Raw genomic sequence first — 14,527 nt, 5'->3', positions numbered from 1 at the left:
TTCTACATACATGTGCAGGAAATGTGTGACAGCTAAGAGCTCATTCCCAACTATGGGATGCATGGATGGGAAGACTCTATCAGAATGTGCAAATACTTGGCTGAGACACTGCTCCCTGAAATCCTTCAATGGAGGGAAGTGCCCAGGCAGGAAGAGGGCAGGTTTCCCCCCCACATGACGCTGTGTGTGGGTGCCAGGTTCATATTTAGCTCGGTGAGGTGCTGACCTTGGCTGGAGCTGCTCACTGATGCCTTTTCCAGGCATCCTCCTGTGCTCTGGCTCTGTGACTTACCACCCTGCCCCTGGAGAAGTGAATGAGCTTCCTGGAAGCATCACATGGGGTGAGAGCTATTTATATTTCTAAGGATGAGCGAGTGGGCCTAAGTGGGTTTCAGCTGAAAGTGTGGGAAATTTCATCCTGCTTTTACTGGTAGCTTTGAGGGGGGAGGGTTTTAACTAAAATTTCTGAGCCTATTGATATGTGTCACCCTGTTGTTTTTTTGGTTTTTTTTTTTTGGTTTTTTTTTTTTTTTTTTTTACTTTTTTTTTGGGAAAAAATGAAAGGATGTGTTAGGGAAAAAGTGGGGAAGGAAAAGGAAAAAAAGAAATAAAAAAAAAGAAGAAAAGAGGGGGGAATCTCTTTGGTGGGCAGCCCTGAAGCTCCCCTGATGCTCTTGTTACCCAGTAACCAAAGGAAAACATCCCGAGTGGTTCTACTGAGCTTCATGCAATTACTTGTAGTACCGAAGCCACAAACTTAGGCAAAATTGTTCAGCAGAGCAGATTTGAGATAAAATAAGAAGAGGAAATGAGGATACGCTTCTCTGAATTTCAGACTGATGATTTTAATGCAAAAGACCTTTGGTCTTTTTTTTTTTTTTGAGTGGGAGAGGGAAATCCCCTCATGAATGCACCCTCAAACTTTCCTGTATAGAAATACAAAACCTCCTGCAACCTATTCACAGAGGTTTCTCCCTGCACCCCAGGGTCCCTGGTGATATTTAGGAGGGGGCAGCAAGTTTTAAGGGATGGTGGTCAGGTTTGGAAGGTTCCTACAGCCCCCCAACACCTGCCCCCGTGGCTCCTATCTGTGTGTAGGAAATTTTGTTGTGAGCTGCCCCTGGAGGGCGAGAAGAAGGGAAAAACAAAGAAATAAATAAGAGCACATATAAAAAGAGGGGAAAAAAGAAAAATGGGCAGAAGAGAGAAAAAAATGAGAAAAAATGAAAGAAGGGAAGGGGAAAAATTAAATAAGGGGGAAAAGGAAGGAAGGGAAAATTCAAAAGACGAAGAAAAAAGAAAAATAAAAAAGGCGGATAATAGAAAAAGGAGGGGAAAGCAAAAAGGAAAAGAGGAATAAGGAAAAACAGAAACTGGGGAAAGTGGGAAAGAAAAAGGAAAAAAAGAAAAATGAAAAAGGGAAGAAAAAACCGGGGAAACAGTAGACGACCCCCGGTTTCGGGAAGGCACAGGGGGTGCCTGTACCAGCCCTGCTCCTGGGGCGTGTCCAGGGGCGTGTCCAGGGCGTGTCCCAGAGGCGTTTCCGGGGCGGGGCGCGGGGGCGGGCGCGGGGCGGGTTTTGTGTGCCCGCCGCCGCCCGCTCAACCAGGCAGCACAGATTTGGGAGAGCCGTCGCCATGGGAGTGGAAGGCTGCACCAAGTGCATCAAATACCTCCTTTTCGTCTTCAACTTCATCTTCTGGGTGAGCACAGGGGCGGCGGGAAGCGGGGCTGAGCCCCCCCAGCCTTTAAATAAGGGGGCTGCAGTATGGCCCGTCTGCCTGCGCCTGGGTTTAGCCTCCTTCTTGCCCCCCAGCACTGAGACTTGCTGTCTGGGATGTGCCTTAGGGGCTGCTTATTTTTCTTGTCTTTATTTTTTTATTTTTTGGAGGGCGGAGGGGCTGATCAACCTTTGTTTTTTTATTTTAATACATGCATATGTATGTAATTGTACATGTATATTTTGTGTCTATTTTAAAAATAGATATATAGTGGGGGAGGTAGAATCGTAGGATGGTTTGAGGTTGGAAAGGACCTTTAAGATGCTCGCTGCAGATGTTTATGGGCGCCTTTCGGGGCGGGGGGCAGAGCCGGGGGGGCTCCCGCTGCCCCTCTCGCTGCGGGTCTGCGCTGGGGAGAGCGGCGCTCCCGGGAAGGAGGCAGTGAGGGAGGGAGGGATGCAGGGATGCTGCCAGGCGGAGGGAGGGAGGGAGGGGAGGTGCCGGCCGTGCCGCCCGCCGCAGAGGAGGGGGCGTTCGGCAGGCACGGGCGGTGCGGGGCTGGCCAGGGGCGTTCGGCACGCACGGGCGGTGCGGGGCCGGCCCGGGGCGTTCGGCAGGCACGGGCGGTGCGGGGCTGGCCAGGGGCGTTCGGCAGGCACGGGCGGTGCGGGGCCGGCCCGGGGCGTTCGGCAGGCACGGGCGGTGCGGGGCTGGCCCGGGGCGTTCGGCACGCACGGGCGGTGCGGGGCCGGCCCGGGGCGTTCGGCAGGCACGGGCGGTGCGGGGCTGGCCCGGGGCGTTCGGCAGGCACGGGCGGTGCGGGGCCGGCCCGGGGCGTTCGGCAGGCACGGGCGGTGCGGGGCCGGCCCGGGGCGTTCGGCAGGCACGGGCGGTGCGGGGCCGGCCCGGGGCGTTCGGCAGGCACGGGCGGTGCGGGGCCGGCCCGGGGCGTTCGGCAGGCACGGGCGGTGCGGGGCTGGCCCGGGGCGTTCGGCACGCACGGGCGGTGCGGGGCTGGCCAGGGGCGTTCGGCACGCACGGGCGGTGCGGGGCTGGCCCGGGGCGTTCGGCACACACGGGCGGTGCGGGGCTGGCCAGGGGCGTTCGGCACACACGGGCAGTCCGGGGCTGGCCCCGCACCCTCCGGCCCAGCCGGACCCGGTCCCCTGGCTCCGCGCCGGGCACCGCTGCCCCCGCCGCCCGAGAAGTTATTTTAGGATGCAAATTCTATCCAGGCTGGAGAGGCTGCCTTTCCTGAGAAAGTTTTTCTTGAAATAATCCATGCAGACATGCGGCTAATTTAGCAAAAGGCGGCGTATCCCGGTTTCCCTGCAAACCAGGTTTGTCCCGGTTAGAAACAGCCTCCGGCAGAGCGAGGTTGGCTGGCAGGAGTCCCTCTCCTGCTTCTGCGCTCGGGGGCAACGAGATATGCCCGAGCCGGCTGCTGGTTTTGTGTTTTAAATACTCTGCTTTCCATTCCACGGCATGCTTTTTTGTCTTGGAAGTGAGTCCAGCCCCACCCTGGCAGGCAAGGCACCGCTTGGATGCTCCTTGTCCAGTGCCCTGTACCCCTTGTCTGACATCCCTCTCTGTTGTCAAAGATTTGGGATTTGTTTTTTTTCTCAGTGCTTGCTTATATTAGCGAATGTGTCAAGGAGGGCTGGAAGGGGAAGGGGACCGATGGCTTCCAGAGCAAACCCTGCGTTGGCACCTGGAGTGGCACTGCCTGGCTGGAGCCTCTGCCTGCGGACTCCTCCCTGGGGAAGCTCTTTGGGGGTCCCCATCCCTGCGGGTGTAGGGCTTAACCAAGGGGGTGCTCACTTCAGGCCTGTTCGCCTTGTGTCTGGGCATAACACTGGCCAAGGGGGAGGTGACAAGCTCTGATAACAGCGGCGTTAATTGATACCTGATGTGTTGCCAGCTGCGTGAATGAGAGATAATTCCGGGTTGGTTTTTTTTAACCTTTTCCTCCACCCTTAAAATGGCCGGATGGAGGCGGGTATGGTTGTCTGTGAAGTGTTGTTCCTTCCGAGTTTCTGTGCTTATCCCAGTTTTTTTTCCTTGCCTTCTGGTCTTGATTTCCTGCCATTCTTGTCGAAGAAGCTGCCGGCTGTGCTTGCGAGGAAGGGTCTCCTGGGTGGCAGGAAGGATGCTGGGGGCTCTGCACAGCCTCCACTTCTCAGCAGGATCAGTTGTTCACCTCAAAGTCTTGCAAAAGATCTGATCTTTTATAAATGGGCATTTTGCTTCCAAGAGGAATTGGCAATCTGTATAATTGCCCCGTTGTGACTTCTGGTGCCTCACCCTACCCTTTTGGAGGGTGCTGCTCCCTGTAAGTGGGGGTAGATGCTTCAGTTCCTCCCCAGGAGGGATGCCTGTGAGCTGGGACCCACTGGCTCCCCAAAACAGCTCCCAGTGCTGGACTTGCTGGTCCCCTTGCACTGTCTCCTGGGCAGACTGGGAGCCTGGATTTCATTAGAATTAACGAGGCTTTCTGTGGGGCTAGCCAGCTGAATGGTGGTTGAATACCAGATCTTGGAGTTTTCAAGCCCTTTTGCATTGCTCTTTAAGCTAGTAGGTGAGGGGAATTTTAGGTTTACCACAAAGGCAAGTTAGCTGCCAACCTGGCACCCCCAGGGGTGGGATTCTGTGGTCAACAGCAAAATGTGATGATCCTTTTTGCGGGGTGACATTTAAGGACAGGACTGGTGCTGCTGAGCACCCTTGCTGCAGGCTGGCTGTGTTGGGAAACCACCTCTAACCACAGGGAGGTGTGAGACAGGGCACCTGCAGCCCTTTAGTCCCGCCAGCTGGTTATTATGCAAGGGCCGATGGGCTCCCTGTGCTTATTTGCTTATGATTTGCTTTGTGTGCAGCTGCTGCTCGGTGCTGTTGATGAAAACAAGCCAGAATCAGAGCCCAAAGTTTGGCAGGCACCATGCTGAGCTGCACAGGAGCTTATTCTAGTGCCCAAGAGGAAGAAGGAAGCAATTCTCAGCCTTAGTTACTCTGATAACTTTTTTATATAGCCCCGCTATCCTGCTGGAGTGTAAATAAACTGACACCCCTCTGGCTTCCTCCCCCTGCCTTCCCCCGGCAGCACAGGGGGAATTTCTCAAAGCTGCTGTGTTGAAAAAGCAAAAGGAAAAGGTGACCCTGCTGCCAGCTCGTTCATTGTACCTGAGATGTTTCAGTTTTATTTGATTTTTTGGGATTGCTTTTCCTTTGTGCATGCATTCTTGAGAAGAAGATGCCAAGATTGTGCTTGCTCCAAGGTGGCTCTTGAGGGAGCAGCGGCTGCTGCATGGACCACATGTACAAAGGAGTGCCTGTCCCAGGAGAGAGGGTCCCCATGTGTGGGGATGTACAAAGGAGTGCCTGTCCCAGGAGAGAGGGTCCCCATGTGTGGGGATGTACAAAGGAGTGCCTGTCCCAGGAGAGAGGGTCCCCATGTGTGGGGATGTACAAACGAGTGCCTGTCCCAGGAGAGAGGGTCCCCATGTGTGGGGATGTACAAATGAGTGCCTGTCCCAGGAGAGAGGGTCCCCATGTGTCTCACAGTGCACCCACCGAGTGAAGTCGTGGAGGAGGCCATGGTCAGTATCTGCAGGCTTCACCTGGTTAGCAAAACACAGGGCTGGAGAGACAAAAGTTTTTCTGTGCTGCCAAGTTGTCCTGAAACCTTGGGGTGGCTGATGGCAGGTGGACACTGCCCTGTGAGAGGGAGCAGTAGCTGTTACTGGGCAGTTTGGCTGGTGTGGTGGGCAGCCTGAGCAGGGAGCTGCTTCTCCATCCCATCCCTAGAACTGGGATGGCTGGACTTTGGCTGTTCTCCTGGATGTTCCAAGCCCGATAGCAGAGCTCAGTGTGTGGGGCTGAACTGACCACTGCTGCAAAAGGTCCCTGGGGAGGCTGAAGCTATTTTAAAATATAATTAAACATAACCAAGGAGGAATTGACTTGCTTAGAGAAGGATCGCTCAAGCTTATTAGCTAATACAGCCCATGGCAGCCTTCCAGGTCGAGAGCACCACTGGCTGCCCTAGCAGAGAGGTGTCTAATTAAAAGGAAGAGCTTGCTCCTAATGCCATTTTCCAGGCACTGTCTAACTCTTCTGTGTGTTGAGGGGATGCTGTACAGCCTGGGTGCAAAGGGAAGGAAGGGCAAGAACAGAGGGAAGGTGGAAGTGAGAGTCTGTCTCAACAGGGGTGATTGAAAGGGAAGAGGTAGAGGCGCTGCGTATTTTCTTGTGCAACACCGGAAGATCTGTTAACTGTAGCCTGGAGTCTGCAAAGGCTGCTCAGAGACACTGAGTGTTGGTGATGAGAGGTGACAGTGTGGGGAGGTGGCAGCTCTCTGTGGCAGTTGTCCCATGGTAACGCTTTTGCTGGGTGACACATGACCCTCCCATTGTGGTGAGGAGGGTGGCTGTGTACCCCTGCTTTAAACGAATAATGGAAGATCTCAGGGTTCCTGTAGCTCTGAAACACAGGTTTGAAATAACTGTGGACTAACAAAGCAGCTTGGATCTTGCTGTGGGTGCAGGCATGGGCTGAGCACTGCTCCAGTGCCGCTGGTGGCAGTGCCTGGCTGGTTGGGCTGCTGGTCTCCCTGGGAATTGCAGAGAGCCTGGTGAGCAGCAAGGACCTCACGCTGGTTTAGCATCTCCTTCTGCAGGTTTTGTTTGGAATCCTGGGACAATGTACAGGGAAGCATATTTCCCTGTGTGTGTTTGATCCTGCAGCTGCTTCATACCTGTCTTTGCAGGGCAAGGGAGAGGTTTCTTTAGCAGGCACAGGACCTACACTCAAGTTTTGTTGCTGATGTCTTTTTGGGATGTTTTAGGGCACTCTGTCAAGTGAGCACAGCTCTTCCATCACCTACAAAACCTCTTCTGAAGTTTCTGTGTGCACAAGGTTGCCCAAGGGGGAACCTGATTGCACTTAATGGGCTGGGCTGCAGCTGAAAGGAGGGAGCGCTGCTGGCTGGAATGGGGATGGCTCTGTTTCCCTGACGTTATTCTGCTATCAGCCACTGTAATACTTATCTTCTGCAAGAGCATTAACAGTGAGAAACACTTTGATCCTGCGCTGTGGCAGTGCCTTTCACTGTACTATTAAGAAGGGAAAGCAGTTGTATCCCCATTGTAGTTAAATGCTTATGTACAGGGCCAAATTAATTTTAAAGCAATATCTCAAATTGTTTTTCTCTCTGCTGAGGGCAGTTAGACCCTGGGAAGTGCTGTTTCTGTCTGCAGCAGGTATCAGTCTGGGACAGGCTGGCAGCAGCCTGTGGTCATGGTGCTCCCCATCATAGGACCCTGCTCCTGGGTTTTGGTGCTGGATTCCCATTCTCCTGCCATCCATCAAGCTTTATTTGGCCTCTGGCATGCTGCTCCTCTGGGAGTGTTCCTGTGGAGCTTGTTTTGAAAAGCTCTGCAGTGTTGTAGGGCTGGTAACTATAGGCACCAGTGGAGAATGTCTCTCCGGCAGGCAGCTCTATTAATAGCCGCTGCTGGAAGGTGTGCTGCTGGGAGCAGGGCTGCAGGCTGCTCTCCTCCTGCCTGCAGGGCATGGTGCTCTTCCCAAATGCCTTTTCTGCAGCTCCTGGGCAGGCCTTGCCTGCAAACTTTCAGCCTGACCTTTGGTGGCTGTGGAGCACCATGGCTGTGGAAGGCAGCAGAAAGCCCTCGCCTGTGCTGTCACAGAGCCCTATCTGCCACTGCTGCCTGTGAGTGCCTGTGCCAAGATAATCTTCTGGCTTGTGTGCCTCTCAGACTACAACTCTGTGTCTTGCTGAAACCCCTTCCCCTGCTTACACCGTCCCAAGGGCTCCAGGACATCCCACAGTCCACCCCACCATGCAGCCCAGCAGTGATCTCTAACACATCTCACCTTAAAATTTCAACTGACTCTTCGGTGTGAAGCCTTGACATTGCGAGATGGAGATGGTCTCAGCATGGAACCCAAGTTCCCAGGTTCATGGGCCACCATTCAGCTGTCAGCCCTTTGCTGCACCCCATGCCCTTTCAGCAGCTCCATGAGGTGCAGCTGTTGCAGTAGAAAAGAAGTTAATCTCCTGCTTTTCAGGAAGGGATGTGCAGGCTGTGGGAAGGTGTGGTGCTGCTTGGGCACATTCCATGTGTCCCTCTCTTTCCTGACTCAGTCCTCAGGCTGGTGGTGCAGGACCTGTAATGTGCTAGCATGGATCTTGCAAGGGCTTGTACTGCCCTTCCAAAGGTAGTTTCCATCAAGTTATGAGTCTCTATCTCCTTGCTTTTTCTCTACTCGTGCTGCTTCACCTAGAGACCCACAAATTACCTGGGAGTAAAGCAGTTTGTTCCTGGCCATATGAGGGGCTTCTTGCATGTTTCAGCCTTGGCAAGCCCTTTACTTTTCTGCATCCTGGTTCCCCACACCTGCAAGGAGGGGCATTCATTGTCACTCCATCTCAGCTGTTTTGCAGGTAGTGTTGGAGAGGAGCCATGGGGAGCCCTGGTTGGGCTTCTCGGGTGGGGTCTGGGTGCTGCCCTCACAAAGGGCTCTACTTCCAGGTGGTGTAAGGGAAATTGCAAACCTCTGCGGCATGAGAACCTGTTAAAAATCTCCAGTTGTCTGCCTTAATCATAAACCAGCTAAAATTCATTAAGTTTTCTTGGCAGCATCCTGCTTCTTGTTAGTAACTGTGGTATTTCCCAGGCACCGTGGCGTGAGCTCTGCCAGCAGCGTTTTTCCAGCAAGGCGAGTGCCTCTCCCAGCCCTTGGGCTCTCACAGGTTGGGAAGCAGGACCTGGAGGCAGGGCCAGCCGTGGCTGTGGGAAGTGGCACTGCTAAAATACAGCATCGTCAAACTGCTGGCACCTCCACAGGATGTCTGCCTGCTTTGCTTTGGCATGCCCAGCAAGCTGCCCTATAGCCAGAACTTCTTTCTTCTCCTCCTCCCTTCCAGGAAGTCTGTTTCAGAGAAGGGTGGAGGGAAGGGAGCAGGAGGAAAAAGGCTGAGGGCAGCGGAAAGGAATGGGGAGGTGATGCACATCCTGGCATATGTGAGTTTTAGGGAGCAACAGGTTAATGTGGGGGAAACTCACAAGCGGGGTACACCACATTAAAAGGGGAATGGGGTTATTCCTTGCACCCCTAATTCATAAGAATTTCTCGTGGGGAGGAGTGACTAAGCTGTGAAAAATGGGCTTGTTCCCTTGCCCTGCAGCTGGATCTGGAAATTTTAGGGTGAACAGTATGTCCATTGGTGAGGCTTAGTCCAGGAAGGAGCCTCACTATGTGCACCGTGGATTGGGCAGCAAACCAGGACAGCACACGTGCTTTTATCATGGTGCTCATCTTTTGATAACCTCCTCATGGGCTGCCATTCCATCACCCACTGGGGACACAGGGCATGCCTTTTCCTGCCCCTAGGCAGCATTCCATGGGGACTCCCCCGCCCCCGTGTCAACCAGGAACAGCATTCCTGAAGAAGCAAGCCTTAGGCAGGGATGATCCAGCTGGAAAAGTCTAGCTGTCTGTGGAAGAAGCAATAAATCTCTGGAGGCTGGAAAATAGCAGTAAAGAGGAAATGTCGGAGCCTGCAGCACCACCTCTGCTGTACCGGGAAGCTGCTCAGGGCGGGAGCTCCGGGGCCAGCCCCATCCTGGGGAGCACACCACTGATGTGCCTTCCATGAGTGCTGTGGTGCTGGCAGCAGAACAGCAGGCTGGGCAGGTCGGATTTTGGAAAGCAGGTCAAAGTCCGACACACTGCTGGCGTCACTGAATTTGCAGCTTTTAGATTATTGCAGTCCCCAAAAATTTAAATGGAGAGCTGTGCTGGGCACTCAGACCATATCATGATCAGTGATGGCCCAGCCTCTGCAACACTGCTGTCTGACAAGCTGGGAACAGAAAGATCAGTGGGATAACCTGTGTGAGATTACAGATATCCACAGCAGAAAAAAAACGTGATATGTATGAGGATATGCAGCCTAGAGCATGATGCTGCCACCAGTGGTTGGAGCTCTTCTCGTGCTGGCAAACAGCAGTTGTAAGATGGAAGGGGGAGAAAACATCAAGCTTTTACCTGGAACAAGTTGTTCTATTAAAAACGAGATTATCCCAAGCAAGGTACAGTGGAAGGCAGAGTTACTGTGGCAGGCTGACAATGTTTTCTCCCTGTTGTTTTCTTTGCTTTGCGAAGAAAGAGCCTTAATTCCGTTTTGGGCTTCTTGGTGGTGGGAGGATGTATGGTTCTCATGGAAAAAGTTACTCATCGTAGCCCAAACGCTGTTTTCATTAGTAAGTGTATGTCATTTTCTCTTAAGAAATACAGCTGCTATTGGATTAAAGCTTCCATTCAGAGGTCTTCCATGCTCTGTTAAAAATGCAGATGGAGTCAGGCGGTGCGGGATGGATGTGTGATGTTCCTGGGGCACATTCAGGATGAAACCAGGAACATCTGGAGTTGGTTCAGCTGGCTGTCTCAGGCAGACCTCACTGCTGGGGTGGGTGTGATGCATTAGAAGAGGCTCCATCCCTCTAGCTGGTGTTCCCAAATGATTAAAAAATATCTTGAGGACCACTTGCAGCCTACTTTCAGTTCTGTCAGGCATTTTAAAGCAAGTTTGGTTGGAAAGGAGCTGCTGGTGTCACCCCAACCTCGCCATGGGTGGCAGGGCAGCGTGTGCTGGGGTGGCCCTGCTGGGTGTGGAGGGCAGCATGTCAGGGCAGAGCAATGTGTCCTTGCAGGGAACAAGCCAAAACCAAAAAGGCTGCAGCCTTTTTTCTTTACCTCTTCCAGCCAGAGAAATCCAAACTTTCCTTGGGATGTCTTCTCTCCTAGCAGCTACCAAGAGGGCTTTACTTTGAGTGGCATGGATTAATTAAGGGGCATATTCTTTCTTCTGAGAGTAAAAACACAAACTTTGTTATGCCCTCCAACAATGAACGAGGCACTCCAGGCTGGATTTGGGTAACTTTGTGCAAAGCCACAACCTGCCTTATTTGGAGCTGGACTTGAGCACAGACTGGCTTTCGTGACTTTTCTCCATAGCCAGTGTTTGGAGAACCTCAGGCTGGCCTCATTGCAGGAGGGATGAGGGACTGTGCCAGCAGGGAAGTTGCATTGGTTGTTGTGGGAGAAGTGTTAAAAGCCTATTACTTTGGCAGACTGGGGAAAAGCAAAGATTTCCTTTCGTCTCCAGGAGCTGGTGGGGATTTTCTCCCTCCGATAGTGGAAAAACCCTGAGAGCAGTTTGCCCTGTGAGTTTGGAAATGGTGTGGGTTTGCCCCAGCTTCAGTGGCATTTCTGGAAAAATCCTGTGGCTGGGATTTGTAGAAATGAGCAAGGAGGAAACCACCCAGCTGAGCTCCCAGGGGGGAAAACCAGGCTCCCATCGACAGCCTGTCTTGCAGATCCCAGTCCTCCTGTGTTCCTTGTTGTGCTTGCACAACTGGAGAATTTACACCTTTCCTGGGAAAGCCCTGCTTTTCTATTCTTTTCCTTTTCCTTTCCTTTTTTTTTTTAATGTGACTTTCATGGTGCCTGTCATGCCTGTAACTGACCTGATTCAGACTCTTTTAGAAGTAGCATGTTTGCACTTCTATATTCTTTGGTAGTTTTCTTCCTTTTTGTAAGGTGAATGGCTTCAAGGATTTAGGACACTCAAAATTGAATTGGCATTTGAACAGGTGATTTCAGCATTTCACAGCAGTGATATTGCAATTCTTAAGGGTTTGAGTTTTTTCCCAGATGTTTGTATTTTTTCCCTTCTTAGTTATACTTTTAAATGAAAGGGAGATGTCACAGAGGACACAGTGAGTCATGCTGGGAAAGCTCTCCCTTGAGTTCCTCCCTGTGACACCTTCCCTGCTGTAGTGCCCCATATCCGCTCCCACCTCCCATGGCCATTCCCAGCCCCTCCCTGAAAGAGAAAACAGTGAGGAAGTCAGTCATAGAAACTTCCCATTGTTTGTACATAAATATCCCAGTGGCTGAGTTGATGTGCAGAACGTCTCCTCCCACATCTGGAGTGTGTTTTTGTCCTTGCCCTGGTCAGTCCTGCGTGTCGCTGCGCACACGTGGGTGTGGGTGCACTGCTCTTCTGCTGTTTTACTGCATGGGCAAGGCAGCAGTCTTGGCCTGGAGGCCCCCAAAGACGGTGTGGTGGGGCTTTGGCCTGACCCCACGCCTTGCTCCACTTCAATTCCTGTATTAGGACATTGAGGAAAGAAAGCTCTGTGTGCCTGAGGAACACTGGGTGTGTTCGACTGGAAGCCTGACCCTGGATGTGCAGTAGTGTGCATGCAAGACTTGGGGGCAGAGGGGAAAAATGGACCCTTCCCCAACTCTGTTTGTACCTCACAGAGAAATGAAATGGGGTGATAACATCCCAGTTATCAACTGGGGCTGATTGTAACTTCTGTTGAAAAGCTCTCCTAAAAACCTTAGTGGCACATCTCCTGCTTGCTTCCACTGAAAACAATAATAAAGCGTAATAAAATACCTCTTGAGAAAGAAAACTCCTGCAGGAACTGTAAAGGGCTTTGCACATCCCCAGAATGAGGGGATCTTCTCATAGAGCAAGGAAGATCATATGGCTCATGCTCTGTAGGGCACACAGCATGTTGCAAGGGTGATGGTTAGAAAGGATGTTCTTGTATGTTTGTGGTAAGATGAAAAGCAAAGCTCCTGGCTGAAAGCTGCCAGTCTGGGTCTGATGTGGCTGGAGGAGTGGATAACCCTTGCTTCCCTCTGTTTTCTCCCCAGCTGGCAGGAGGCATCATCCTGGGAGTGGCCCTGTGGCTCCGCCATGACTCGCAGACAACGAATATCCTGTACCTGCAGCTGGGGGAAAAGCAGGCCCCCAACACCTTCTACGTTGGTGAGTAGCTCTGGGAGTGCTGCTCTTGCTCATGGCTGTGTGCCCCAGGGTAGGCTGCAGTGTACCCAAAAGCAGGCCAGAAAGCTCCAGGTGAGCACCAAGGAGGTCACAATAAAAATACCTCCCGCTGCCCTTGTACTCCAAAATATCCCCTGCTGTGCCAGCCCGAGCCTTTGATAAACGCTGGCTGTGGCCCAAGAGCAGAGTCCAAATCCACAGCAGCTAAAAATGCACGAGGACGTGTTGTGGTGTCGTGGGTGTTCTCCAGAGCACGTTTGGGAAGAGGGGGGACTTCTTGGAAATGTGTCTTGTTTCCTGTCCAAAGGGACGTAAAAGTAGCAGAGTGGCTGGCAGTGGAGGCAAAGCTCGGTGAGCTTTGTGTGACTCATGTTCTCCAGGAGGGCCAGGTGGAGCCTCTGTGCTCTACGGTTAAGCTGAGCATGATTTTTGCTAATTTGACAGCGTGCTGGAAGCTGAAACCCCCTGTTTTTCCCCTGTTCTCCAATGATCCCTCACAGACAAGGGGGAGAGGCGTGCAGGAGGGGCTGGCTGCCAGTCAGGAGCTGGCTTGGAGCACGAGCTGACAGGGCTGGGAACATCGTCTGATCCCATGTCCTGTTCTCACCTGTAGCTAAAATTACTTTCTGGAAAGGGTTTTCCTTCTCATTTCCCTGCTTGCCTATGGAACAGCATGCCTGAGCCCTGTCCCTGGCTACAGAAGATGCTCCTGCTGTAGATAGCTGTGGGTTTTTCTCTCTTGCTGTCTCTCTTCTCCTGCCTCACACCCAGAGCTCTATTTGCAGCATTTTCCCTTTGTAGATCTCATCTTTAAAAACAGAAAAGGGAGCTCACAAGAAGTTAAACTCTCTCCTTTCCAGGAACCAGTCCAAACCTCTCCTTCTTTTGGGGGGGCTAACAACTGCTACCTCCCTAGTTAATAAGTTCTCTCCAAACCTGGGGGACCTGGAGCATGGGGCGTGGTCACTCCCTCCTGCCTGCTGAGCATCTTTTACTCTTCCACCCTTATTTTGTCTTTGTCCTCAGCCTTTGCTGTTCACAAGGCATTGGAGAAGGACTGTGGGTCCCCTTTCCAACACCCGTGAGCAGCCCATGAGTTGAGGCTGGCTGTCTTTTTAAAGTTATATTCAGCAACAGATTGGCCTGGATTCCTTCTGGCAGCTGTAATTTCCATGCAGTAATAACAGCAGAGCATTTCTTTCAGTTGCTGCCTTTCCCAGCCAGACCTCTGGAGTCTGAAGACTGGGATTTCTTTTTGCTTTCCCCCCCACCCCTGCTCCCCCCGTTTTTCCTCTCTCTTACAACTGATACTCCCTCCTTTTTCTTCTCTGGCATGCAGTATACACATGCACACAATGTTCCTGCTTTTGGGAACGGGAACCTCTTTGGGCTTGGCCTCCAGAGCTCTGTTGGTTTTTTTTTTCCTTTGCAAATACCATCTTTTGGTGTCTGGCACAGGGTGCTGGTCCCGGGATTTGTCAGGAGGCTTTTAAAGGCCAGCCAGGCTTTGCTGCAGGACAGGGGGAAGCAATAAACACTGTCAGAGGAGGAACACTTCCATCATAGGGTGTGTACTGAGTGAGAAGGGAAGTAGGAAAGCAGGGATTTGGTGTCTCCTGGTTTCTTTGTGTGTCCTTTTCCCTACCCCAAAGCTGAGCTGTTTGTTAAAGGCTGTTTTTCCAGGGTTGTCTGTGTGTCATGGGAGAGGAAAAATAATGGATTTGAGGGAAATGGGGAAGTGGGAGAAAGAAGCTGTGGGGAACAGCAAAGCTGCAGAGTACCAGGCATGATACTTCAGGCTGCAGCAGGAGCAGGAGAGGAGCAGTCCTTGCCCTCAGCTCCCAGACCAGAAGATCAGAGCAGCCACCCCTGCAGCCCCCAGGGCGCAGGCAGCTGTTCCCTGCTGGCCTTTCCAGC

The 14,527-nt window shown here is 52.4% G+C and overlaps 1 protein-coding gene across 1 annotated transcript in view; it reads left to right on the top strand.

Moving 5' to 3' along the window:
* Positions 1-1,545: 1,545 nt before the first annotated feature.
* Positions 1,546-14,527, top strand: part of CD81 (CD81 molecule) — a 33,921-nt gene continuing 20,939 nt past the window's right edge. Inside the window, exons 1-2 of the mRNA XM_054634574.2 lie at positions 1,546-1,703; positions 12,478-12,592. Of these exons, the coding sequence (XP_054490549.1) occupies positions 1,638-1,703; positions 12,478-12,592 (181 nt within the window). The 5' untranslated portion in view covers positions 1,546-1,637. The remainder of the gene's footprint in view (positions 1,704-12,477; positions 12,593-14,527) is intronic.

The sequence above is a fragment of the Agelaius phoeniceus genome, chromosome 6 (genome assembly GCF_051311805.1).
Source record: "Agelaius phoeniceus isolate bAgePho1 chromosome 6, bAgePho1.hap1, whole genome shotgun sequence".
Taxonomy (NCBI): domain Eukaryota; kingdom Metazoa; phylum Chordata; class Aves; order Passeriformes; family Icteridae; genus Agelaius; species Agelaius phoeniceus.
This window is presented reverse-complemented; position numbering and strand designations above follow the sequence as displayed.